Source organism: Pecten maximus, chromosome 17, assembly GCF_902652985.1.
Source record: "Pecten maximus chromosome 17, xPecMax1.1, whole genome shotgun sequence".
NCBI lineage: Eukaryota > Metazoa > Mollusca > Bivalvia > Pectinida > Pectinidae > Pecten > Pecten maximus.
This window is the reverse complement of record NC_047031.1, coordinates 25,445,185-25,470,466: the sequence shown is the minus strand read 5'-3', so window position 1 is coordinate 25,470,466 and position 25,282 is coordinate 25,445,185. Positions and strand designations below refer to the sequence as shown.

At 37.3% G+C, this 25,282-nt stretch overlaps 3 protein-coding genes across 5 annotated transcripts in view; 2 read left to right on the top strand and 1 right to left on the bottom strand.

Annotated features, from left to right (window-relative positions):
• LOC117315717 overlaps positions 1–8,071 on the top strand; it is a 70,810-nt gene extending 62,739 nt beyond the window's left edge. The window contains exons 18-21 of one of the 3 annotated variants that reach the window (XR_004529750.1): positions 59–157; positions 1,687–1,806; positions 3,175–7,298; positions 7,368–8,071. Coding sequence is in view for 2 of the 3 variants with exons in the window: in XM_033870070.1 (XP_033725961.1) it covers positions 59–157; positions 1,687–1,771 (184 nt within the window). In the remaining variant the exon portion in view is untranslated. Of the gene's footprint in view, positions 1–58; positions 158–1,686; positions 1,807–3,174 lie in introns of all 3 variants that reach the window. The other 2 variants (XM_033870070.1, XM_033870069.1) reach the window with 2 other exon arrangements.
• A 2,145-nt stretch (positions 8,072–10,216) lies between these two features.
• LOC117315718 (putative protein TPRXL) lies at positions 10,217–21,062 on the bottom strand. The gene is made up of 4 exons (XM_033870071.1): positions 20,491–21,062; positions 14,406–14,512; positions 12,226–12,274; positions 10,217–11,728 (listed from the first exon to the last, which is right to left on the bottom strand). Exons 1-4 carry the CDS (start codon positions 20,582–20,584, stop codon positions 11,058–11,060), a joined length of 921 nt encoding a protein of 306 aa, XP_033725962.1. The 5' UTR covers positions 20,585–21,062; the 3' UTR covers positions 10,217–11,057.
• Positions 20,583–22,836, top strand: LOC117315257 (antigen LPMC-61-like). Its single transcript, XM_033869404.1, has 2 exons — positions 20,583–20,588; positions 22,393–22,836. Exons 1-2 carry the CDS (start codon positions 20,583–20,585, stop codon positions 22,834–22,836), a joined length of 450 nt encoding a protein of 149 aa, XP_033725295.1.
• The last annotated feature ends 2,446 nt before the right edge of the window (positions 22,837–25,282 follow it).

The window sequence follows — 25,282 nt, the reverse complement described above, 5'->3', positions numbered from 1 at the left end:
CAGGATGATAAACCCAACAAACAAACAAGTAGAGATAAACTTAACGTTTATGTTTCAGTTCCAAGTTCAGCTCCAAGCTGCGGTTTGTCAGGTCCCTACAGGAGCTGGCCAGCCTGGTCCCTATGGAATATATCTACGTCCCTGACCATGTACAAAAGTAGGTTTGATATAAGTGTACAAATGAATCGCCCTGAAAACAGAACATCAAAAATATTTTTATGTTAATTTTTATAAATCAATCTTACTTTTATTAAATTGAATGGACTCTTTCTCATAGAAATTATTACACCACTGAGTCTGTATGATCCAACCATGAACAACATTATAAATGGTAACATCATTATAGTGTGGGCTTATAACATTGAGAATAGTTGATACAAACAAGATTTCATTTATAACTCACAAGACAATGACATTTCTGTTAAGTTTTAATACTGTGTACAGTAGAACGCTACATATCCAAACCACTCAGGTGTGTTCATACAGGTGTCCAGATCTGTGATTTCATGATAACAGGCAAAATTGTTACTGTTCAAATGGTAGTGGTAATATATAAGTTTGGGGGTGGGGAGGGGGGTGGTAATTTTGCTATATCCAGTATTATTAAATATATTGGAAAAATAAAAAATAAATACCCTGCTGATACACAATGATTAACAGATATACTGTATAACATGAAATATTTGTGTGTATTTTATTCATGGTTTGGAGATTTAAAACTATTTTGTGGGTACAAACTTTCGTGGTAAGCCCATGCAACAATAATATTACAATAAGATCTACAACAATATTCATTGTAGAGTCAAATTTAAACCTGTCATATGTGACCTTCCATGGGAGCCCATGAAAAAGGTCTCGTATGACAGGTGGTCTCTTAATCCAGGTTTAGGTAACTAGTATAACAGTAAATAGCTTTGGGAGGGAAAGTATGGTCACATATGAGAGGTAGTTGCTTAATTCAGTCACTAAGACGAGTTTGTATTTGTTTTTGCGATTCAAAACAACAGAAAAACAACAAAAGTTTATACACAGTGGACATTTATGCACAACAAAAGTTTTTACACAATGAACGTTTATACACAATGAACGTTTATACACAATGAACGTTGTACACAATGAACGTTTATACACAATGAACGTTTATACACAACGGATGTTTCATGTTATACAGTATGTAGGATATACAAACAGATTTATAGAACTATTTACTTACTGTTAACTTCAGAATGTTTAGGCAGTGTTGCATTTAATGCGCACAAACTTGATTATTTTAACTGAAATAATTACTGGATACTGTAAATGTGGTAATTTTGGCAGGGGGTCAATTTTACGATTTCGATAAGTAAACTATAAAGTCAGGTTAATTTTTGCAATTGATCCTTCTTTGTTTGTAGTTCGAAATTAGTCACATTGATATCCAGATATTACCCGTGGAAACTTTCGCGATCAAAAGGACTCTGCTTAAATAGTGTAAATTTCTACATTTACAGTATTACCCCATGAAATTCAACAACAATCTATAGTATGTGGGGGACAGGGGAGTTGTTGAGAATTGAACGATTGGATATATGACTTTTGAGGCCCTACTGTACATATATATACCATACACCTGATGTATTGGCCTTGTAAGTTACTGTGCTGTTATGATGTTGTGGACCTCTGTAATGTTTCTGTATTCTTTTGAAGGTTTGATGATAAATTAACAAAGCACTCACCACAAGCTTCCACGACGACCTCTGACCCTGCACCTTTGACCCCCACAAGCCCTTGACCCTGCACAGGTCAATGCTGAGTTTAAATTCCACTGTAAGTTAATCCTCAGAAACAGGAAATCGACCACAAACTATGTTTTGTTCTCCATTAGGGATAGTTTAGGATTGATGTTGTATTCACTGCCAAGAGAATCCCACAAAGCTGTCTCAACGGAAGGATAATATTCCAGATTTGTTCATTCATCTTCTGATCTGTGAGACCAGTGTCCGTATTCATGAGGTCGTACTCATGCTCAAATACTTTGGTGATAATTTTGATATATATATATGAGCTTATGCCATGGTGCAGCGTCCGTTGTCCATCATTTGTCAACATTTCTTTTAAATCCCTACTTGTCCTGAACGCATGAATAGATTTTGGTGAAATTTGTTCTGGACATTATTGGGCAAAGGAGATCAAATGTTTTATTAACGGAGGGTGTGGCTCACTTTGGGTGGGAGGGGCGGGTCCCAATCGGGGAAATTGAGGGAAATCTTTCAAATTGCTACTAGTCCTGAATGCCTGAATGGATGTTGTTGAAATTTGGTCCAGAGCATTATTGAGCAAAGGAGATCAAACTTTGTATGAAGGAAGGATGTGACCGGGTTGGGGTGGGGAAAAGTGGGCCCAATAAAAACAAAATTGTTTTAGAAAACTTTTTCTTTTCGAGAATAACAAGAAAGTTATCATCAAGTGTGATATTATTTTCACTGTTTGACTCTTTCTTTTAAACTGCTATTTCATAATTTAAGAAATTTTAAAGCAAATTTAGAGCAAAGATTTCATGCTTGAGGTTTTTAGCCCATCATCATCAAATGGAAGTATTGGATGGAACTTTTTAAAACTTAATCAGTACCTTGGTCGCTAGTTGTGCACTTTGATTATGAGTTTAATCGGGTCAACAAAATGGCAGACAGTCATCTTGGATGATTACATTTGAAGTTAGTTATCACTTTTTTTTGTAAAGTAGAAGGATGTTGATCAAACTTAACTTGTCAGTTGACTGGATCCCTAGTTATGCCCATTCAATTATGAGTCGAACAAAAGAATAGTGTTACCAATGTCTGTGGCATCACGCCACATCGTGTCCTGTCCCGTCCCAGTGCAATGTAACTAGAAAATCTCCGGAACTGCTGATGGGATCTTCACCAAACTGTGATTTGAGGTGTCAAGTGGGGGCATTTATGTGTCTTACAGACATTTTCTAGTTTTAAACCTTATAATATAATTAAGTGTTTATGTACAATCTGGTAAATGTAGAAATATTTGAGTTGATTAGATAACAGGTTAGTGATACAAGCCTCTTGTGCCATTTTTCAATTGATGTTGCAAAGTATTATTTAATCAAAACCTGCAGAATTATCAAAATCTTATGAAATGTAAGTAAATGTGAGTGAAGTAAATATCTGTGATTTTCTTCAGCTTAGATACACAGAGTACAAAGAAATCTGGGCTCAGAGGCAAAAAAAGACAACAGGAGAAAAAGGAACAGAAAGAAAGAAAGAACAGAAACAAAAGGAAAACGGACATTGTAGGATGAATGTTGAACTTCCCAGCAGTGAAACACTACAGCAAGTTTATCTAGTTATTATCTGTATATAATGTTGATAATTTTGTGAAATCTTATCAGTTATTGTAATTTATATAATCTCGTTTTAATTCATTATAACATTTACAAGGTCACTACTGTTACACTGTGATTTGTTTCTACGCAAGTACAACATTTTAACATCAAAACCTTCGTCACTTTGTCTTCAGTTGCTATCATGTTTCTTTGTACACTTAATCATGGTAACGGAATATGAATCAGGACTGATTTCTATAGAAATTACAGTCTGTGAACGTCAGGCACATATCTATAGAAAAAACGGGTCTGTGAACATTAGGACAAATTTCTATAGAAATTACGGTCTGTGAACATCAGGAGCAATTTCTATAGAGAAAAGGTCTGTGAACATTAGGACCGATTTCTATAGAAATTACGGTCTGTGAACATCAGGAGCAATTTCTATAGAAATTACGGTCTGTGAACATCAGGAGCAATTTCTATAGAAATTACGGTCTGTGAACATCAGGAGCAATTTCTATAGAAATCACGGTCTGTGAACATCAGGACCGATTTCTGTAGAAAATACGGTCTCATAAAAACATGAAGACATGCACAGATACTGCTGAACACAATCTACATTGTAATAGCTGACAAGGATTTATATCCAAAACGCAATGTACCGTGAACATGAGGACGGATTTGTTTGAAATTAAGTGCTACAAAATATCTTGTAAACCTATAGATTCTTTTTATGTATATTTTGTTGCCCTATCATTTAAGCTACACTTTTAACCAATTATTTGTTATTATAATATGATATGTGAGTATCTTTGCTTGCCATGAAGCTGGACAAACCTTAGATATGTTATATTTATAAACAGTGATACTGTATGTAAGTCCATCTAAATATTGCCAAAGAATTATTTTTATATATTTAAATATAGTTGGACATTGCTGTCACTTTTTTTCCTGGTAAACCAATTTTCTAGATTTAATATTGTAACTCCATATTTATCCTCAAATACGCCCCTCCCTTAGAGTAGAGGTTTAGTATTAGAGATTTGAGAGGGCTATTTTGTGGACCACTTTTAAGTCATCATTTTAAAATGTCAGATTTTGCAGTTGGCAGGGGCTTATTTGTGGATAAATATGGTAATTAGGCAAAATATGAATGTCTTCCTCAATGGAGTCCCTTGCTGATATGATATGATTGTCAGATGGAAAATACTCTTATTACATCATTCTAGATTTTCATCAATTCCTATGAAGTGTTGTGGTCAGAAGTGTGAGGATTGATAACGTTCCATTTTATGCTGAGGTATAAGACTCAGTGTTGTATGTATTCAACCAAGAGTTGTACATATTCAACCCAGAGTTGTACATATTCAACCTAGAATTGTATGTATTCAACCCAAGGTTAAATGTATTTAGTTCAGGGTTGAATGTATTCAACCCAGGGTTGTAGATATTCAACCTAGAATTGTATGTATTCAACCCAAGGTTGAATGAATTTAATTCAGGGTTGAATGTATTCAACCAAGAGTTGTACATATTCAACCCAGAGTTGTACATATACCCAAGGTTGGATGTATTTAGTTCAGGGTTGAATGTATTCAACCCAGTACCCAGGGTTGTAGATATTCAACCTAGAATTGTATGTATTCAATCCAAGGTTGAATGTATTTAATTCAGGGTTGAATGTATTCAACCCTGTGTTGTAGACATTCAACCTAGTATTGAATGTATTCAACCCAGAGTTGTACATATTCAACTCAGGGTTGCATGTATTTAACCTCTACCTAGAGCTGTTCTCCTTCAACCAAGGGTTGAATGTATTCAACCCAGGGTAGAACATATTCAGCCCAAAGTTGTACGTATTCAAACCAGAGACTTCAATGAAGTCAGTTTGTGTGAATATGAACATAATGTATGTATATAAAGACATCATGCATAGTTTTATTTTCCTTGTAAGAAATCTGGCCCTATGATAAGTCACAGGTCAGGTGTGATATTTTTTGTGTTGTGTGCCATTCTGTGTTGAGATAAAGGTATGTAATTATTTGTGTGTGAGGTGTGTATATATATATAAAGTATACAGTGGATAGAAAATTTATCGTTACACTTCACTGAACAAGAAATTATAAATTTATTTTGATAACTTACGATATTATATGTTGATGTCTCAGATCTACTATTTAATCTTATTGAGGAATCTACATTACCGTGTGACAAAACAATTATCATCAATTCTTTATAATTTAGTCAGATTATTTTTATCTATGACAGACTATCAAATGTTAAACTACTAGATCTAATGACATTTATTGATATTAAATAATTTTCTTTAAGGTATACTATAAACTTGGTAAGGGGAGGTAATCAATGTTACTTCAAGCTATACTTGGTAGAGGGGAGGTAATTCATGTGCTTTAGCGTGTTGATAAAAGATTTTCTCGGTGATTGTTGATGAGTGAGGGTAATACAATGGTGTCCTAGATATATTGATAAGGACGATTATTCATAGGATCCAACATGTACATTGACATGAAGCGCCCATTAGTGTACGCCTTAGTTAGAATCCGTTGCCTATCGTAGATTTTGTTTTTTCTTATCTCCACTTCCTGAGATCCACTATTAGATACTGTGACAGTACATGTAAATAGCCATTTTATTTGAAATTATCTTCTCAATATCTTTACCACACTGTTTGCTTCCTTAACAATATTGACGCTTCATCTCACCTGTAATCATCATAAAAATGGAATGATTCATAAATCAGCTAAACCAGTGAGGGCTTTTTTGGCCAGGATCCTGACCAAGAGGGTGACCCTCTCCCGTCTTAGTATTAAGGAGTGCCACCTGGTGGAGATAAATGGTACTAAGGGAAGTAATCTAGTCTAGTGACTCTTTAACTAGGTGGTGATTTAATGAGGAAGGTAGTTAACTATTGTCAGTATTCAATACTATATTTCTGGTGTGAGGTTAATGTGAACTGCTGATAAATATTACCCCTATTGATATTAATGGATCTTTCCAAAATAAAGGTTTTTTGTTAACGATAGGATATTGGAGGGATGGAAGGGTGTTATGTGTCTTCCAACAAATAGTATTAGTTGGTGCAGCATTACAATATCATGTTCCATTCATTGTGTTGTCATGTTTGTTTACATTTTAAATTGTTACATTCTGATTAGAATGATCATGTTTGACTTGATGACTCTGTCGTCATCTTGAGATACCCACGGCTGATTGGACTATTCTGCCCTACGTTTAAGTGTAGAGTAGTATAATGTAATGGGCCATGAGTATCAGACGGCACTCTGTGGGGTTTCTGCTTGCATTTCACAATTTTATAAATGAAATGATATTGAATTATTTTTGCATTTTTATCGTAAATGTTGCACTCTATTTTGATTATTTAAAAAAAACTATAAAACAATCGCAGGTAAACTTTCCCAAATTAGACAGGAAAATGCTTCCAACAGGTAAATGTATTATTTATAGAATGTTGCCAACAGCTGCTTTACTGAAAATGTTTACAAGCGGGTACTATAAATAGAATGTCCTTACCAAGGCTATATCTACCTGCTGTCGACAGGTACATTTGTAGATTCATTGTATTAACAGGTAAATATTCCTCAGTGGTAAATGTAATTTTCGACGTTTCCACAGATGTTGCCATACTGTAATTGTTAGGTACTATATACCCTAGTTTAGTGAGATATTTCACTGAAACCTTCTGTTGTGTTTTATATCACCGATCACATTGTATAGAGTGTTTATATCAGTCATCTTATTTCTTAATTGCAGATATTAAACATTTCATTGTACCCGACTGTTTTACAGAAATTATACATTGTATTTCCCTGTAACAGAATCTAAACATGTCGTCGTATTCCCTTGATGAATTGAAACCAAAATTCTGTGATGTTTGCCATTCACCAATATTTTGCACCTGATGTTTAAGTTTGGTAACACATGTTCTATGTACCAAGAGGTATTCTATATAGTAACATGATTGTACAACCATGTTCTATGTAGTAACACATGCTCTATGTACCAAGAGGTATTCTATATAGTAACATGATTGTACAACCATGTTCTATGTAGTAACACATGCTCTATGTACCAAGAGGTGTTCTATATAGTAACATGATTGTACAACCATGTTCTATGTAGTAACACATGCTCTATGTACCAAGAGGTGTTCTATATAGTAACATGATTGTACAACCATGTTCTATGTAGTAACACATGCTCTATGTACCAAGAGGTGTTCTATATAGTAACATGATTGTATAACCATGTTCTATGTAGTAACACATGTTCTATAAAGTAATATCTGTTTATAGTAACACGTCTTCTATGTAGTAACACAGGTTTTATGTAGTAACATGTGTTCTGTGTAGTAACACATGCTCTATGTACCAACAGGTTTTCTATGTGGTAAAACATGTTCTATGTAGTAACATCTGTTCAATTAAGTAACGTGCGTTCTATGTAGTAACATGTTTTCAACATAGTAACGTGTTTTCAACATAGTAACATGTGTTCTTTGTGGTAACAAATATTCCCTTGGTAACATCTGTTCTATTTAGTAACGTTTTTAACATAGTAACATGTGTTCTCTATGGTAACACATATTCCCTGTGGTGACAGATTAATTGTTATTAAGATATATAGTATGAGTGAAAAGTATTGCTTATATTTTAACCAGATTTTATTGTGACGTCATCATGTAAGTGATCAATAAACATGAAATAGATTCCAGTCTTCCTGTTGCTTATTATTTGAACGGATCCACAGTCGTTACCATAACAACCAGCAGCCATTTAAGAGCCAATTTGATCAACATGCTTGACTGGCATGGGTTGTCCCGGTGATATTGTTTTTCATTGCCAGACGGACTACATGTACACCGCTGAAAGACCATTTTAATGTTCCTCCATCTTACATGTATGACGGTTGGCTTATAAATCAACAAAAGTAACTGTGAATTATTTTATTATAAACAAAAAATAAATTATACAAATTATATACAACATTGATAGACCAATACGATCATTAAGATTTACTTCCGGACATCTGAAGTCGTATGGTATTTTCCTGACAATTACTATTTACAAGGGAACACTATTATCAGAAACTATCAAAATGTTTCTAGTATTGTTACGATAGATATATTTAATAGAAGTGCGGAAATCCCAACGGACCATCACTCGGGAACCGCCGGCACTTTCCGTAAAAGAAATCTGTTGTTTACGTAAGCTGCCGGTGATTCTAACTGAACAGATCAAACTAAGTCGAGATTCAGAGGACTCGTACTGGGTTCCGTACAGCGAAGAATTTTCATTTAAACTATTTATAGTAAATCCATTATAGACCATTGTTTATAAATTGCATGAGGTCCGCAATCATAGTTTCTAATTCAATTTCTCGCAATCTACTTTTGAATTTTGAGCACTACATTCTGTGTAATTATATATGTACAACATAAAAATATCATCAAAGTAAATGATAATATTAATATTTCAATACTGATAATCACAATACACACCATTCGGGAACCGTCGGAACTTTCCGTAAACTATATAAGTAAAAATGTACGCCGACGGTTCCCGACTAAATATTAAAATGTACAATTGACGTCGCCATCGTCAATAAAATGGCGACATATACTTTCTCCCACACTGATTATATAAGATCCCTGTCGCGCTTCCTTCTGAACCAACAAGAGTAGTTGATATATAGAGCATATTGAATGGTTTCCCGACCAATATACAAATTGTAGCATAGATCTATATTTCACCAGTATGACAGAATATCGATATAGCGAAATATATCTTATATTTAACGGGAAACCATTCAGTTTTTCTTTTTATGTCATATTTTAAGACGAGAAAAAAATATATGCGTCCAAAATGCAAAATCTGTGACGCCGTTTCCTTGTGACGTTACACTTGACAACTTTGAAGACGCCATTTTCAATGGCCTGCAAAAACCGTGACGTTTATTGCAGGAGTACAGCAAAATAACCGCTTATTCTACATTCGCTTCATTTGCACTTGAACCGAAAAACAGGCGGATTTCAATGCAGTGAATAGAAAGCTCTGTTCTGATTGAACACGAGTTATATCATCACAGTGATGAGGTTTTTTATAAGTTTTTATCCAGCTGATAATTTCTCTGGTAAAAAATGTAATAAAAGTTTATATAACTTCTTCTCAATTTTTGTATAAACGACTTTTCCGACTTGAAATAAGATAATTTTCATTGCGGTGTCATAATATTATCTGTAAGCATATGACGTGATTTCATTTTCAATTTTGTAACGTCACGATAGATCATATCGTAAGAGCTCTTACGAAAAACAAAATGTAATTTATCCACAAAACAACATAGCAGTCATGTCAAAAACTGAAAAATACCAAATATACCCGTATCGATTTGTATTATATACCCACAGGCAATCATATACACTGTACATGCCATTACTCTAAGCAATGTTCTTCCCCTGAACACATTGAACTGCCTTGCCCCAGTACTTTAGTAGTAAATGAGAGTCTGATCGCGAGCACACTGTCATTTATAACGACTATAAAAACATAGTAAAGCAATCCATTACGTATATTGATAAGTCCTGCAGCATGTGCTGTTAAACTGATCAATCCTTTAGATGGAACAGCCATTTTGGCATTAGGATGTTGATGTCTCCAGGGCAACAACTTCAGACGTCATATAGTCATTTTGATCGCACTTCTTTCCAGTATATTGACATCGTGGCGTCGTCATTCGAATGTAAATATATACCCGTATGACAGACAAACAAGGGAGACTACTCAGTATACTGCCTGAGGAACATTTGTCGGCCTTTCCAAATCCTCAGTCACAATTCTTCATATATGACAATTTAAGGCACGTAACAATACCTACACGTCAGAGGATGATATATTATACGTATATATTAACCTTGTGTCACCCGTCATTAAGTGTTCATTCTGTCAACTAAGGGAGACAACCAGGCGTTCCTCTTCTGTACTTGCAAATGTCAGACAAGGTCTGACAAACCGGTTCGTCTGTTTTTAAATGTTAAATTTCAGGCATATATCTCGACGGACCTGTAGATGGTCATGCAGGGGCCTTGAAAGTATTTGTCAAAGCTCGTCTGAAAACAACAAAATATCACCAGGTCCGTCCTCATTTCATCGACGAACAAGTCTGGTCCAACCCGTCCAACTGTTTGGATCGCGATAAACGAAAATGGCCAAGCATCCAATTTGTTGAAGAAACACGAAGAAATTACTGCCATACCATGCCAACACGATATTGGAGGACGTCAGAATAGATCCGTTAATCTGGACACGCCAAAGTTTGACGTGTTTGTTTTTGGATTGCTGTTTAACCGTGTTACCGTTTATTACATGTCAATCATGTGTTCCTTCAAGGCGTAACATTAGCTAGTCAAATCTACCAAGGCGGCTTCTTCATAAAGTCAAACCACGTCAATTGTCAGATAAAAATATCCCAAGGAAGTCGTGTACCGCCATAAGATCATCGCCAAACCCGGGATACATCACAGAAGTCATTACGAATCGATGTTAACCAGGGATTCCAGTCAACGTGAGCCAGGCGCTACATAAATGACGTCATGCTATATACATTATGCATATAGGTAACTTTGTGATTTTGAAATGTATTGTTTTCACCTGCGAGTCATACTTTCTATCGACAACATGACACGCACGGTCAATCTTCACTAACCGAGGTTAAATCCCTGGTTCAATAAATCTGCCGGGTTCAGAATGAGCAAACCAGATGATGACGTAGAACCAGACGTCGAGGTCGATGACTGCGATGTTGATGATGATGAAGATGAAGAAGGAGTGTCGTTATTACTCTGGATATCCGAATCCCCTTCCTTATCCCGAACTATGGTTAAAGACGAGTCCGGATCATTCGTCGAGTCGCTGTTTGAATTAGAATCGTCATCTGTATTTCCGCCCGGATTTACAATAATTGGAACCGGTGCGGTGTTATCTCCCTTGTCTGAAGGACTCATCGTGCCTCCGGCTACAGGCATGTCATCGAATGTATCCCTGATCATCTGTGGCGTAGACGAATCATCAGTCGACGTCGTTTGAGAGTTGTCGCCGATCCTGTCGACATCCTTGTTACCAGATAATATTATCATCGGAATACCATTGTTCACTATACTGGCGGTCGACAACAGTGTGACCGGATGTGACGTAGTGGCATCTTCTACATCTCTTACAACGATCAGTGCAGGGCTAGTGGGTGCATCCTGGGCCTCGTTACCGGAACTGGAAGAAGCCCTTGGTCCTACAATTGGCACGGTGCCAAATTCATCAGTATCTCGCTGAATTTGCAGTTCGTTGTCAGATAATGGCACTGCCGGCGTTGTCGTGTCTGCAATGGAAATTTGCATCTTAATAAACTGCCCTTCATGATGGTACATGCACAAAAATCTAAGTTTTCCTAGAAGTATCATTATTACAGCACATATTTCGTTTCGAGCCAGACTCCGACGTGATGCCGCCTTACTTCACACGACTTGTATCAGATTATAAACAAGTCCTTTTATTTGACGTTAGAGATTAACAAACTAAAACTTTAACCTTGTCTTTATCGATATCGGAAGTTGGTTTTACCTTATTTCTATCGATAACCGGAAGTTGGTTTTACCTTAGTTTTATCGATGATCGAAAGTTGGTTGGTCAATCAAAAACTCCCGAGGTAGAAAATAATCAGGGACCCGACTCAGAACCTTAACGAAAATTATCATTGGCTGGCCCCATTAACATACATACGGATTACTAATCGATGGGAAAGGTGCCTGTTTTCAGGGATGATAATGATACATGTAATTTTATTAGACAGGGCTCTGCTACGTCATAAACACATACCTGTTTTCACGGTGGTCTTTGGTAACAAGTGTGGATGGACGTGGAAATTCTGCAAAATAAAATGAGTGTTTGCAGGCAAAAGCAGGTAAATTTAGTCAAGTCTTTTATTTTAATCTAACCATACAGATTATTCAAAGTATCACGTGGTTATATTTCTGTTGACTTGCTCTGTGAGTTTCAAACGTTTTCACAATTTCCTGATACAGGGGTACCACAGGAGGTCTGTTTTTCGTCACAGATCAAAATGTGTTTGTTTATTCAATTGGTATGTGTCTATTACCCCGAGAAGATTTGTTTGTAAATAACATTGTCCTTGCCCCGGGAGGAATTGACAATGGTAAACAACCGTGACCCGCCCATGACTTGTTAAGGAGGTATTCGTTGCCTTAATTCAAAATGTCAAATGTCAATGAGTCAAAGTAAGTTGTTGGTTCGCCAGTAGTGCTGGCAACAATAGGTTATTCTTTCACCGAAACAGAAAGGTAACTACAACATTCAAATTTGGATCAAGAACTGACTTTCCTATATTTCTTCTTTAATCTCGACAACTTTTTTTGCTGTGTTACTGATATTTCTAGACTGTTGATGAGCATGGAATTGGTTATCTTATTGTCTTGATATCATGCCGGGAAAATATTTCTTTAAACTATATGCAGATATAAAGTGGATCGAATATTATTGCCAAATATGGCCATGAAACTTAGTACCATATTTATCGTGAAAGTTTACAACATAAACATATAACTGCTGGGGGTTGACCTGTATGTTTATTTCAACGAAATTTTAAATAATTTATGCAGAAATGCTGCCTTGAGAGTGGTTAATCTGGGGTCAGGTCTATGGCCATGTGGTGGCACGGTTAATGATTCTAAGTGTTATAAACACTTGCCCTGGGCGTTAATATCACACACTGTTTACAAACATCCAGTCGACCTAGAACATTTTGGAGAATTGCGTTGTACATCTACAAACTCTGCCGGTCAGTGACGTTTGATCAGAACATTCCCCGTTTATGGCATGTCAATATCGTCAGCGGTCACGTGCTATCAACTTAATAATTCCTTCATTATCTGATTATGTATTCGATATGTTATCTTTACCCCATACCGACTGTGTACGTAAACTACTCATTTAAGCAGCTCTTAAGTTTCTCAAAACTTTACATTTTAGTCAAATTAATAAACTTCAAAGAATAACTTTGGTTTTACTAGCCATTTAGTGCTCGACAAGTCTTATCCTAAACAAGATCATAGTGGGAGGGAACAATATGCGTTTGTCGGATTCAAAAGATCCTTGTTTCAAAATGCATCAAATATTGAAATTAAAAAGAAGAATCAAAATACTGCTTAAAGAACCATTAATACATTTGATCGTAACAAGCCCTACTAAGTTTCACAGAGAATTAAAATTCTTGCGCCCCACCCTAAGCATCCTTCAATAACGAATCATTGGAGGAAGAAACAGCGGTATGGTGCAGTTTAATTCATTTCGGCTCTATACCTAAATATAATTTTGTTTTCTATATCTAAATCTCATTTTGTTTTTTATACCTAGTTGTCCTCAAGTGAGAAAGCACAGAGTTGTAGAACCCCATTATCGCGTCCCCCTGGTCAATTTGAAGGAGAGGTAGATGTTTCAAACGAGACACCGTTGTTCAGAACACCGAAAATTGTTATATCATCGCTTGACCTGATGGTTTTGACCTTGTCACATGGAAATCACATCATTATATACCGCTATCGCATTTTTATAACTTAATTTGTATAGTTTTGTTTAAAAGGAAAAGTTTTCCCCCGTTTGATAAGAACTAAAACTTGATTCAGATAAGCAAACACATCTCTTAAGTCCAACATTTTGGCTTCTTAGCTTTGAAGGGTTTTTTTACGTCTGCATATGAACAGCCTACTCCAACAATGTTAGAGGATAACACGGCGGGAAACTGGTCGGTTGGTGTCAGAACCAAAAAATAGTCAGAGACCTTTAGATAGCTGAAGTATGGAACAGCTAATATCATGACTCGCCCTTCAAAGGAGGGAATAGTCCGTTTCAGCCTGGTCAAAGGATATGAAGTTGAAAAAACGGAGCTATAGGGATAGGTTATATTTAAAACAAATGAAATGTTTTCCGTTTGGAACGAATTTAATGAGATAAAACTTCATAACGGGGCGACTGGTACTTACGATCCACGAGTAGAGGTCTTTACGGCTCATCAGTCTGATTAACCATCTGTAGATCAGACTGGAGTTCATCCGGGTAGGCTGGACGGGTGTGTAGTTACTGTCGGAACCTACGGACAGAAACAGTATAGGCTATAGACAGACAGAGTATAGGTTATAGACAGACAAAGTATAGGCTACAGACAGACAAAGTATAGGTTATAGACAGACAAAGTATAGGCTATAGATAGACAAAGTATAGGTTATAGACATACAAAGTATAGACTATAGACAGACAAAGTATAGGTTATAGACAGACAAAGTATAGGTTATAGACAGACAAAGTATAGGCTATAGACAGACAAATATAGGCTACAGACAGACAAAGTATAGGCTATAGACAGACAAATATAGGCTACAGACAGACAAAGTATAGGTTATAGACAGACAAAGTATAGGCTACAGACAGACAAAGTACAGGCTATAGACAGACAAAGTATAGGTTAAAGACAGACAAAGTATAGGTTATAGACAGACAAAGTATAGGTTATAGACAGACAAAGTATAGGTTATAGACAGACAAAGTATAGGCTACAGACAGACAAAGTATAGGTTATAGACAGACACAGTATAGGCTATAGACAGACAAAGTATAGGTTATAGACAGACAAAGTATAGGCTATAGACAGACAAAGTATAGGCTATAGACAGACACAGTATAGGTTATAGACAGACAAAGTATAGGTTATAGACAGACAAAGTATAGACTATAGACAGACAAAGTATAGACTATAGACGGACAAAGTATAGACTATAGACAGACAAAGTATAGGTTATAGACAGACAAAGTATAGGTTATAGACAGACAAAGTATAGGCTATAGACAGACAAAGTATAGGCTACAGACAGACAAAGTATAGGTTATAGACAGACAAAGTATAGGTTATAGACAGACAAAGTATAGGTTATAGACAGACAAAGTATAGGCTATAGACAGACAAAGTATAGGTTATAGACAGACAAAGTATAGGCTATAGACAGACAAAGTATAGGCTATAGACAGACAAAGTATAGACTATAGACAGACACAGTATAGGCTACAGACAGACAAAGTATAGGCTACAGACAGACAAAGTATAGACTATAGACAGACAAAGTATAGGCTACAGACAGACAAAGTATAGGCTACAGACAGACAAAGTATAGGCTATAGACAGACAAAGTATTGGCTATAGACAGACAAAGTATAGGTTATAGACAGACAAAGTATAGGCTACAGACAGACAAAGTATAGGTTATAGACAGACAAAGTATAGGTTATAGACAGACAAAGTATAGGCTACAGACAGACAAAGTATAGGTTATAGACAGACAAAGTATAGGCTACAGACAGACAAAGTATAGGCTATAGACAGACAAAGTACAGGCTACAGACAGATAAAGTATAGACTTTAGACAGACAAAGTATAGACTATAGACAGACATATAGGTTAGACTGGACGGGTATAGTTGCTGTCCGTCATTAAAGTAAACTGACTAATCCTGAACTCATTATCCTGAAGAGTTCCGCACGTAAACTGATTACGTCGTAGAGCATGCTTATTTGAACGTTTGATTATGACAAGTGGCAAGGATATGTAAAGATGGCTTAAAAACTGGGTTGGCTGTATAACTGCCGATTTTATTATGATATGGTATGATATGTAATGGAAACGGATATAATACGCTGTTTGTCATATAAGAAAAATACATTTGTAACAGAAAGAAAGAAAGAAAGAAAGAAAGAAAGAAAGAAAGGAAGTAAGTAAGAAAGAGAACAAAAAGAAAAAAAACAAAGAAGCATGTACAATAAGAAAAGAATAACAAGAACAACACCAAATACTACTAAGACATGTACCAGCAATATGATGAACTAAACTTTCTAAATTATGCAGTAAAGTACCGATCGTTATAACCTATACCGACATCTCCTTCAATATGTCTGATGTCACGGCCAGTGACGTACGTCAGAGAGGTCATTCCGTCCATACACCTGTACCCGTTTGACCACACCAAACGCCAAGATTACATCTGTAGATTGGCGCCCTTCGTACGTCAGCCCGGTCAGTTCTGGTCGTCAGAAACGCTCGAACTATTGACCGGGAGCCATTTCATCAATGTCATGATGTCCAAAGTATTGTTAGCACACGTAGCAGTAATCAGTATGACATTGAACTCTGCATGGACATGACATTTAGAATCCTCAGGCTTCTCTCAAATTAGCGATTCCTTCTCAACCGTTTTAGAAACGTAACGCGTAATATAAATGGCCGATTACATCACTGACAACATCCACAAGGCCGCGACAGAACTGTCCTCCATTTTGATAAATTTCTGATGTTGCCTTTTGATTACATCGGCGTATTGTTTGCTTGGTTCGGTATTTAAATTGTGTTTGGGTTATTTTTGTGTCTGGTGCCACACATGAAATTTGATGTCGCTGAAGATAAAACAAAGAGAACACGGTTGTTTATAGAACCAGTTGTCCGTGAAATCACAAACTATCTCAAACCTCCCTATTTCACATATAAATTTTATGAAACGCGTCGTGATGTCTCATTCAATCTCACCAGAGGTTCAGTGAAATAAAGAAAAAAAATCTCGTATGAAATAAGAACTTACTTAGTTATGGTCATCTATATCATATTTTTAAATAAACAAGAGGCCCATGGGGCCTGTATCGCTCACCTGGTTTGATTTGACCAAATGTCAAAATAACGTTCATGTTCAATTTGTTTTGTTTGTCAACATCAAACAATGCTATATATGGTTATAGTGTGGGGATCCTAACTGCTCTAAGTTTACGACATGCATTCATAACGTTATGACTAGTAGTGATTTAAAGGAATTACATCTATTTCCCCTATTGAGCCCCACCCCTTTGGCACCATGGGGGTCAAAGTCACCATTTATGCAAAATCTGTTTCCCTTCCCCAAGGATGTTTCTGACCAAATTGGGATCAAATCCATTCAAAACTTTATGACAAGTAGCGATTTAAAGGAATTGCCTCAATTTCCCTTATTGGGCCCCTCCCCTTTGGCCACTTGGGGATCAGAGTCACCATTTATGCAAAATCTGTTCCCCTTCCCCCAAGGATGTTTCTGACTAAATTGGGTTCAAATCCATTCATAACTTTATGACCAGTAGCGATTTAAATGAATTGCCTCAATTTCCCCTATTCGGCCCCGCCCCTCCGGCCCTTGGGGGTCAGAGTCACCATTTATGCAAAATCTGTTCCCCTTCCCCCAAGGATGTTTCTGATCAAATTGGGTTCAAATCCATTCATAACTTTATGACAAGTAGCGATTTAAAGGAATTACCTCTATTTCCCCTATTGGGCCCCGCCCCTTTGGCCCCTCGGGGGCCAGAGCCACCATTTATGCAAAATCTGTTCCCCTTTCCCCAAGGATGTTTCTGACCAAATTGGGTTCAAATCCATTCATAACTTTATGACTATTAGCGATTTAAAGGAATTACCTCTATTTCCCCTATTGGGCCCCGCCCCTATGGCCCCTCGGGGGTCAGAGTCACCATTTATGCAAAATCTGTTCCCATTCTGCCAAGGATGTTTCTGGCCAAATTTGGTCAAAATCCATTCATAACTTTTTGACTAGTAGCGATTTGAAGCAAATGTTGACGGACGGACGGACGGACGGACGACGGACGCCGCACCATGGCATAAGCTCACCGGACCTTCGGTCCAGGTGAGCTAAAAACGATTACATTTCCCCCTTTAATTGATATAATATTTTAAAAAAATAATATTTTTGGATAGTTTATTTGAGAAAAAGAAAGAATTTTGTCTTATAATAATGGAGATTGTAAAATGTAAGGACAAAGTTGAAAAGGTTTTTAAACAATGCATGCCATTTAGGTGCGCATATGTACTGACGTTGCCACTTAATCACGTTGCCGGAAAAGGAGCCGTCCTTCCAGTATGACAACGCTATTTCCCACTACATTTGGTTTGGTTTGGTTTATTTTTTTAACGTCCTTTTAACAGCTAAGGTCATTTAAGGACGGCCTCCCGTCCGTGCGACATGCATGCGTGTGTTGAGTGCGTATGTGTGTTTTGGGAGGCTGCGGTATGTTCGTGTTAAGTCTCCTTGTGATAGGCCGGATATTTTGCCGATTTATAGTGCTACCTCACTGAAGCATACTGCCGAAGACACCCAGCAGCACACCCAAACCGGTCACATTATACTGACAACGGGCGAACCAGTCGTCCCACTCCAAATATGCTGAGCGCTAAGCAGGAGTGGCAACTACCATTTTAAAGACTCTGGTAAGTCCCGGCTAGGGGACAGAACCCAAAGCCTTCCTCACAGTAGCGAACGCTCAACTAAAGGCCCAAAAGTAAGGCATTGTCAAGGGAGACATTAGGAAGAAGAAAGTTGTTAAGAAAGAGAAAAGATAAGATCCCAAATTTAGTCGCCTCTTACGATCATGCAATGGGGGCAGCAGGTACAATTCTTACGCCCTACCTGCAGGGCAGCTCCCACTACAACGTCGCCAAAGACATACGTAACTGTATACGTTTGGGCCGTTTGATGGCGACGTCGGAAGCACCGATGTTGCCCGCTAAATGGAAAGCGCGCCCATTAGTTGTGATTCCAACACAAGAGATTCTTCCTAAACCACTCTCAGTAGAATTCCCGCCGAACTGTAACACGTGTTTGGTCACCTATACACCTATATTTATTCACGTGATATTTTAAGTAGAATATTCCAAGTAGGACGCGACACATCACAACTTCCGCATTCCTCCGCGGCCATCTGAGGTCGCGATATAACGACAGAAAGTCCCCGGAAATTGTGTTTAACATGGGTCATCCATCAAACGGCTAAATATACGGTCCGTGATTATCACGTGGCATGACGTCTTAATTAATTATGTTACCTTCACTTCACTATGGTGAAAATGTGACGTCACATAGATATATCATTTTGTTTGGTTTAGTATTGTCTAGCGTCCTATCAACAGCTTTGGTCTTTTAAAGACGGCCTCCTCTGTATGCGAGATGCATGCGTATGTTTTTGGGAGTCTGCAGTATGTTCGTGTTTGTCTCCTTGTTCAAGCGCGGAACTGATGCCGACTTTATAGTGCCACCTCACTGAAGCATACTTCCAAAGACACTCAGCAGAATACTCCATTCGGTCACATTATACCGACAACGTGCAAAACAGTTGTTTGGTTTGGTTTATTTTGTTTAACGTCCTATTAACAGCTAATGTCATTTAAGGACGGCCTCCCGTGCGTGCGACATGCATACGTGTGGTGAGTGCGTATGTAGTGTTTTAGGAGCCTGCGGTATGTTCGTGTTGTCTCCTTGTGATAGTCCGGAACTAAAACAGTTGTCGAACTCCCAAAATGCTGAGCGCTAAGCAGGAGTAGCAGTCTCGGCCAGGGGACAGAACCCAAATCCTTCCTCAAAGGGACGAACGCACAACTAAAGTTAAATTGTGAGGCAGTGTCAGGGGAGACATCAGGAAGAAAAAAGTGGTAAGTCAGAAGAGAATGATATCCTAAATTTAGTCGCCTCTAACGAGCATGCAATGGGAACAGCAGGCACAGTTCTTACGCCCTACCAGTATGGTCCATTCCATGTGTATCCGATTTCAGGGATTTAACCAAACCAAATGTTAACGTGCGAAACTAGAAGGACGTCAGACTTGATAGCAATCGTCATGTCTGGCCTCGTCTGACTAAAAATGATAAGTAACTAGCTAAAAAGGCCTAAGTAATCAACTGAAAAATTACTGTTTGTCAGATTCTTTACGATCTATTTTCAGAGATAGAATTCTAACGTCATCATGGCATCCTTTGAAAATAAAACAAAATGTCGGTTGGTGGGATGCAACATGTGTTACCAGATTTCGATTCCCCGATCGATATTTCGATCGCCTGTCCGACCACGTGAACGGTGGTTCTCTCTTACCAAAGTCCCTGCGTGTTTCCATCCGGGCCAACAATAATGATTGATATGTATATGTTAAAGAGTAGTTTTGCAACCGCTGTAAATAAGATAAAAGTTGATATTTATAAACACAAATATATAGAAATCTTACCTGTATTCCAGACAGGTACTGTCTCTGATACATGTCCAAACACAGCAAGCAACACTAGGGAAACGCACAGGAGACGAGGGAATACTCCGAGCATGATGGTATTGTATTGATCTGAACAAGTTCTTTAGGTCTAAACAAGTTCTGTCCGTCTAAATAGATCTAAACAAGTCTTAATAGTTTTGAACAAGTTCTATAGTTTGAACAAGTTCTATAGGTCTGAACAAGTTTTAGAGACTAAATCACTTCTTTGCACGTGTTAACGGGGTCTGGTGTCTCGATTATTTCCAAGTGTTCTGAAACCAAATTCTCACATTTTTTGGCAATGTGTAGATTAGTCAATATAATTTAACAATAATAATATTCCTTTGTAAATAATCCGATGAAATATCAGACTGCTTCTGTTTAGTAAATTCTCTAATTTACTCGCCTTTGCCTGTAAATCAGTCTTTTTAAACACACCAGCTGATAAAGAGTTATATAATTAATTCAACGGGAAAGTCACAGCTTTGACGGAGAAACTGTTATACTCTTCGGCTGTCAGTAACGGTCTGAGCTATAATTCACTTGTTTATCATTTAATACCTACCTATCGAGAGTGTATCTGCTACCCCCGGGGTATAACATATTTCGAGGAACTGTGGGTGACCACACGACCACGCGACCTTACCCGCGTAAACATCCGGAAGCCATGTTTAATGTCGACGCTATGTCTGGTATTCATCCCATTCGGAACACCTCGAGTGGTTAGACATAACGCCAGTGATCACATTTCGGAATATTTCCGGATGAGTATATGTAAGATCACGATAAATTTCGTAATCCTTATTAGGTTTGTCGGAAGTTAATTTGCATCATTGAAGCTTATTCATTGTCAGTTTTTTTATGAATTATTTTAGTAAGTACCCGTAATGCGTCATATACATTTACTCATATAATACTATAGATAGTTATTGTTTATCGGAAGTAAAAGAAACTCTATATTATATTTTTTAACATTGTGCTTTTCCTATTTTGTAACAATTATAAGTGTTAAATCAATTTTCTTTATATACAGACAAACAAACAAACAAAACAAAAACAAATACAAACCTGTTAAATACTCCAATCACAGATAAGCAGAATGGAAACTTCTCCTGATGGCTGCATAGAGAAGGCACTTGTTACATAAAGTTTCTCAAAGACTCCAGCAAAACATGTCCTAACCACTCACTTGTTTGTTATGTCTTTGTATTATATAAAACGGTAATAAAAAACATTCAATGCAATTCTGCCCTGACCTTGCTGACCTCTCTCCCCGATACGTCGGTCACTCTTACTACCAAATTGAACAATATAACATACAGAACGAAGGACTGGAATCAATACAATAAGAAACCGCAATTCGAACCATTTGACAAACGCTGGAACACAGATAACGGTGGTTTTTCTTCGGGTACTCCGGCTTTCCTCCACCTCCAAAACCTGGCACGTCCTTAAATGACCCTGGCTGTTAATAGGACTTTAAACAAAAACAAACCAAACCAGATAACTTCAAATCGTGTCTAAGAATACATGATTTTGGAAACCTGGACCGTTCAACAATTTATTCTACTGTTTCTATAAACTTTGAGATGACCGTCAGATGTTTCTTATGTGAACATACATGGAGATATAACCATTCCTCTTAAAGAAATGACAACCAAGTTTCATAAAACATGCTAACCCAAGCTTTTAACGACACTAAGACTGTGATTCTGTGATAGCAGTAAAGTGCTATCACCTTCTATTCTATCAATCATAGACAACTCCACGTGTATTTCATGACGAAACAGACTGTCTCGTTGATAATGTCCCTATTCCCTAGCCGACCCCTTGTCTCCGATTTTTGATTCTGTTAATGCACTTAACGAGATCGTATTTCAGCAACAGGAGACTAGGGCTCAATCACAGCGTACATCTCGTCATGGCGGGCAACAGGAGACTAGAGCTAAATTACAGCGTACATCTCGTCTGGGCGAGCAACAGGAGACGAGAGCTCAATTACAGCGTACATCTCATCTGGGCGAGCAACAGGAGACTAGAGCTAAATTACAGCGTACATCTCGTCAGGGCGAGCAACAGGAGACGAGAACTCAATTACAGCGTACATCTCGTCTGGGCGAGCAACAGGAGACGAGAGCTCAATTACAGCGTACATCTCGTCTGGGCGAGCAACAGGAGACGAGAGCTCAATTACAGCGTACATCTCGTCTGGGCGAGGACAAATCTCCCGAACCCAATGGATGTTCTCCCGAAATGTCTTATATAGCGCTGTGGCACAAAGCTATTGGTAATATTGTGGGTCATGGTTTGCATTACATTTCTTAAATATTAAAGGATGAACTTGAACACAAAATCGGAGTGTACTCTAAATAAACTTCGAGGCAGTATATGCTGAGAGTACATATGCGTGTGTTATAGTTCCATAACATAGATATATGTTCAAGACAATAATTATACACTGTCATTTGATTTACTTTACACAATCTATGTGAAAAATATTAATGTACTCCTTTGTCTTAGAAATTGTCACCACGCTGTATCAGCCAATTCAAAGCGACGTTACAAACAGCGACGTCATATTTTACGTTTTGAACTGATTACATATTTTTAAGCCAATGGAAATGCTTGTTACAGGCACAATCAAACTATATGTGTTGGAATAGATAGGTATAAAATAATTCACCAACCACAGACAGATATGGCTGAAGGTAACTTTTCAATACACAGGTAATGCTTACGAGCCTTCCGGATAAGTGGCCGAACTGTCTTATTCATATCTATAATGTACCTGTCTACTGTAGATTAGAATGTTTAACTGAGGATGATTCTTATTGGTTAAAGTTGTCCATATGAATCTATGCGACAAGATGGGAAATGTGAATGAATTATTTAAAACTGTACACTAAAATCAACCCATGAAAGTTTAATGAGAGGCTTTTGAAAGAAAAAGAGTCATACATACATGTACTTGTTTTGCTCCAGTTTCCTCCTACCTTAACGATATTTCTTACCTCATGAGAGCAAAACATAATTTAGGGAAATTTTCTTAACTAATATCTTGCTAGAAAATGATTTCCCAGGGTAAATTTTAAGTCATTAAAGACAGATGTTTCTTTCAGTTAAAAACAGTTGATGAAACATACGCCTGGATGCAATTTCAAAACAAATAATGTTCTTTTAAAATAACAAAGTATACAAAAAATGTAGAAAGATAGAATTCATTGAAAATACATTTCTGTATTGAAATGTTTGCGCGAGCCTTTTGGATTTCCCCGACTTTCCCTCTGAGTTTCCAGATTTTTGGTTGCATGCATCCATCACATGATAGTCCTACAAGGTTGACACAGCTGTACGCGCAGTTACAAAAAATGAATTGAAAAGGGCGCTTATGTGCCTACTGTAAAATCCATTATCTCACATTGTAATAACTTAAGTTTTGTTCGCAGAGGAAGTCTATAATATTGATGAAAAAGGCCTTTCTCGTTTAATTACACCTAAAGTTTGATGTAAGACAGAATGGGGTAGGTTTACTTGTCTTTATCAAATTAATTAGAAATGTCCCTGCTTACATCAGATAACTTGCCACAAACCAATTGAATAGCAGGAAATAACATATATTGATTTAGATACGAGAGATTTCACAGTCGCCTGTGGTAAGTCACCTGACTACCGAGTATGATTTCCTCCAGCCATATCTATTGTGTTTAGTCGCCGTTCAACAAAAATAGGCCTTACTGATATCATTGTAGCAGTTTAAACTTGTCGTATCTCAAAGGATGAACTAAAATGTATGTGATCCTTCCATCTCCCTCTGTATTTATCTTGGTCAAACAGGTCCGGAGTCTACTTGGATATTTATTTATTTTCTATAATTATTTTTATACAGGTGTCTAACTGATTCTCCGTCTCAGCCATATGGAATCGTAAACGAATTAACAACATATTACCTCGTGTCATGTTTTAATTCTAGTGTCCCTCGAGATGTTTTTTTTTATATTTATATATTAATTATATATATTTGTTTTATACAGATTTCCCAATTCAGTGATACGGAATCGTAAACGACTCATTACCTCGTGTCATGTTTTAACTCTACTGTCCCTCGAGAAGAAATATGAAGATCACAATTACTCACCGTCTACATACTCTGTTTAGATACAGGTGTTGTCTCATTTAACTAGGGATTTCAGTCGTACTGAGTTGTAAACGAATCAATATTATCTCAAGTCATGAATCAGTTCTACGGTCATCCCGAGATCTATGCAGGAACGATATATTCGATGAAAATCAGAATTGCTCGTCAAATGATATGTCAGAATGAAGATATGTTAACATGTTTACACTGTAGTGTAAAGATGATGATAGTCTTCTTTGCTTTAAGAGCACATGGACAAAGTTCAAGGGATCTATTGCTATACTACCAGAGTGGGCATCGTCGGCGTCCGTAGACAGCTAAATTAAAGCTTAAACAATACAACAACAACAACAACAAAACATAATAGAATGTTGTGTCAATACTCATAAGGATATACCTCAGCTCAGGTACGAGCATGTTTATTCCGTATGACAAGACCTTTCCATTGGAAGTCCATTTGCCGACCTGCTGATCTTGATGGTCAACTTTTACATTTTCATTGGTCCTACGTTTGAAGACATGCTGACCCTGACCCTGACCCTGACCATTAACCTACATTAAAAAAAAGATACTCACACTCCACGAACTTTGTTGTTTTCCGATAACTTTTGTTTATATTTCAGATAACTATCAGTG

Coding starts and splice junctions, on each gene's coding strand:
- LOC117315718 (XM_033870071.1), bottom strand. CDS start 20,584: ATGCTCGGAGTATTCCCTCGTCTCCTGTGCGTTTCCCTAGTGTTGCTT. Junction 12,275..14,405: donor AAGACCTCTACTCGTGGATC/GTAAGTACCAGT, acceptor TTTATTTTGCAG/AATTTCCACGTCCATCCACA. Junction 11,729..12,225: donor AAAGACCACCGTGAAAACAG/GTATGTGTTTAT, acceptor TTTCCATTGCAG/ACACGACAACGCCGGCAGTG.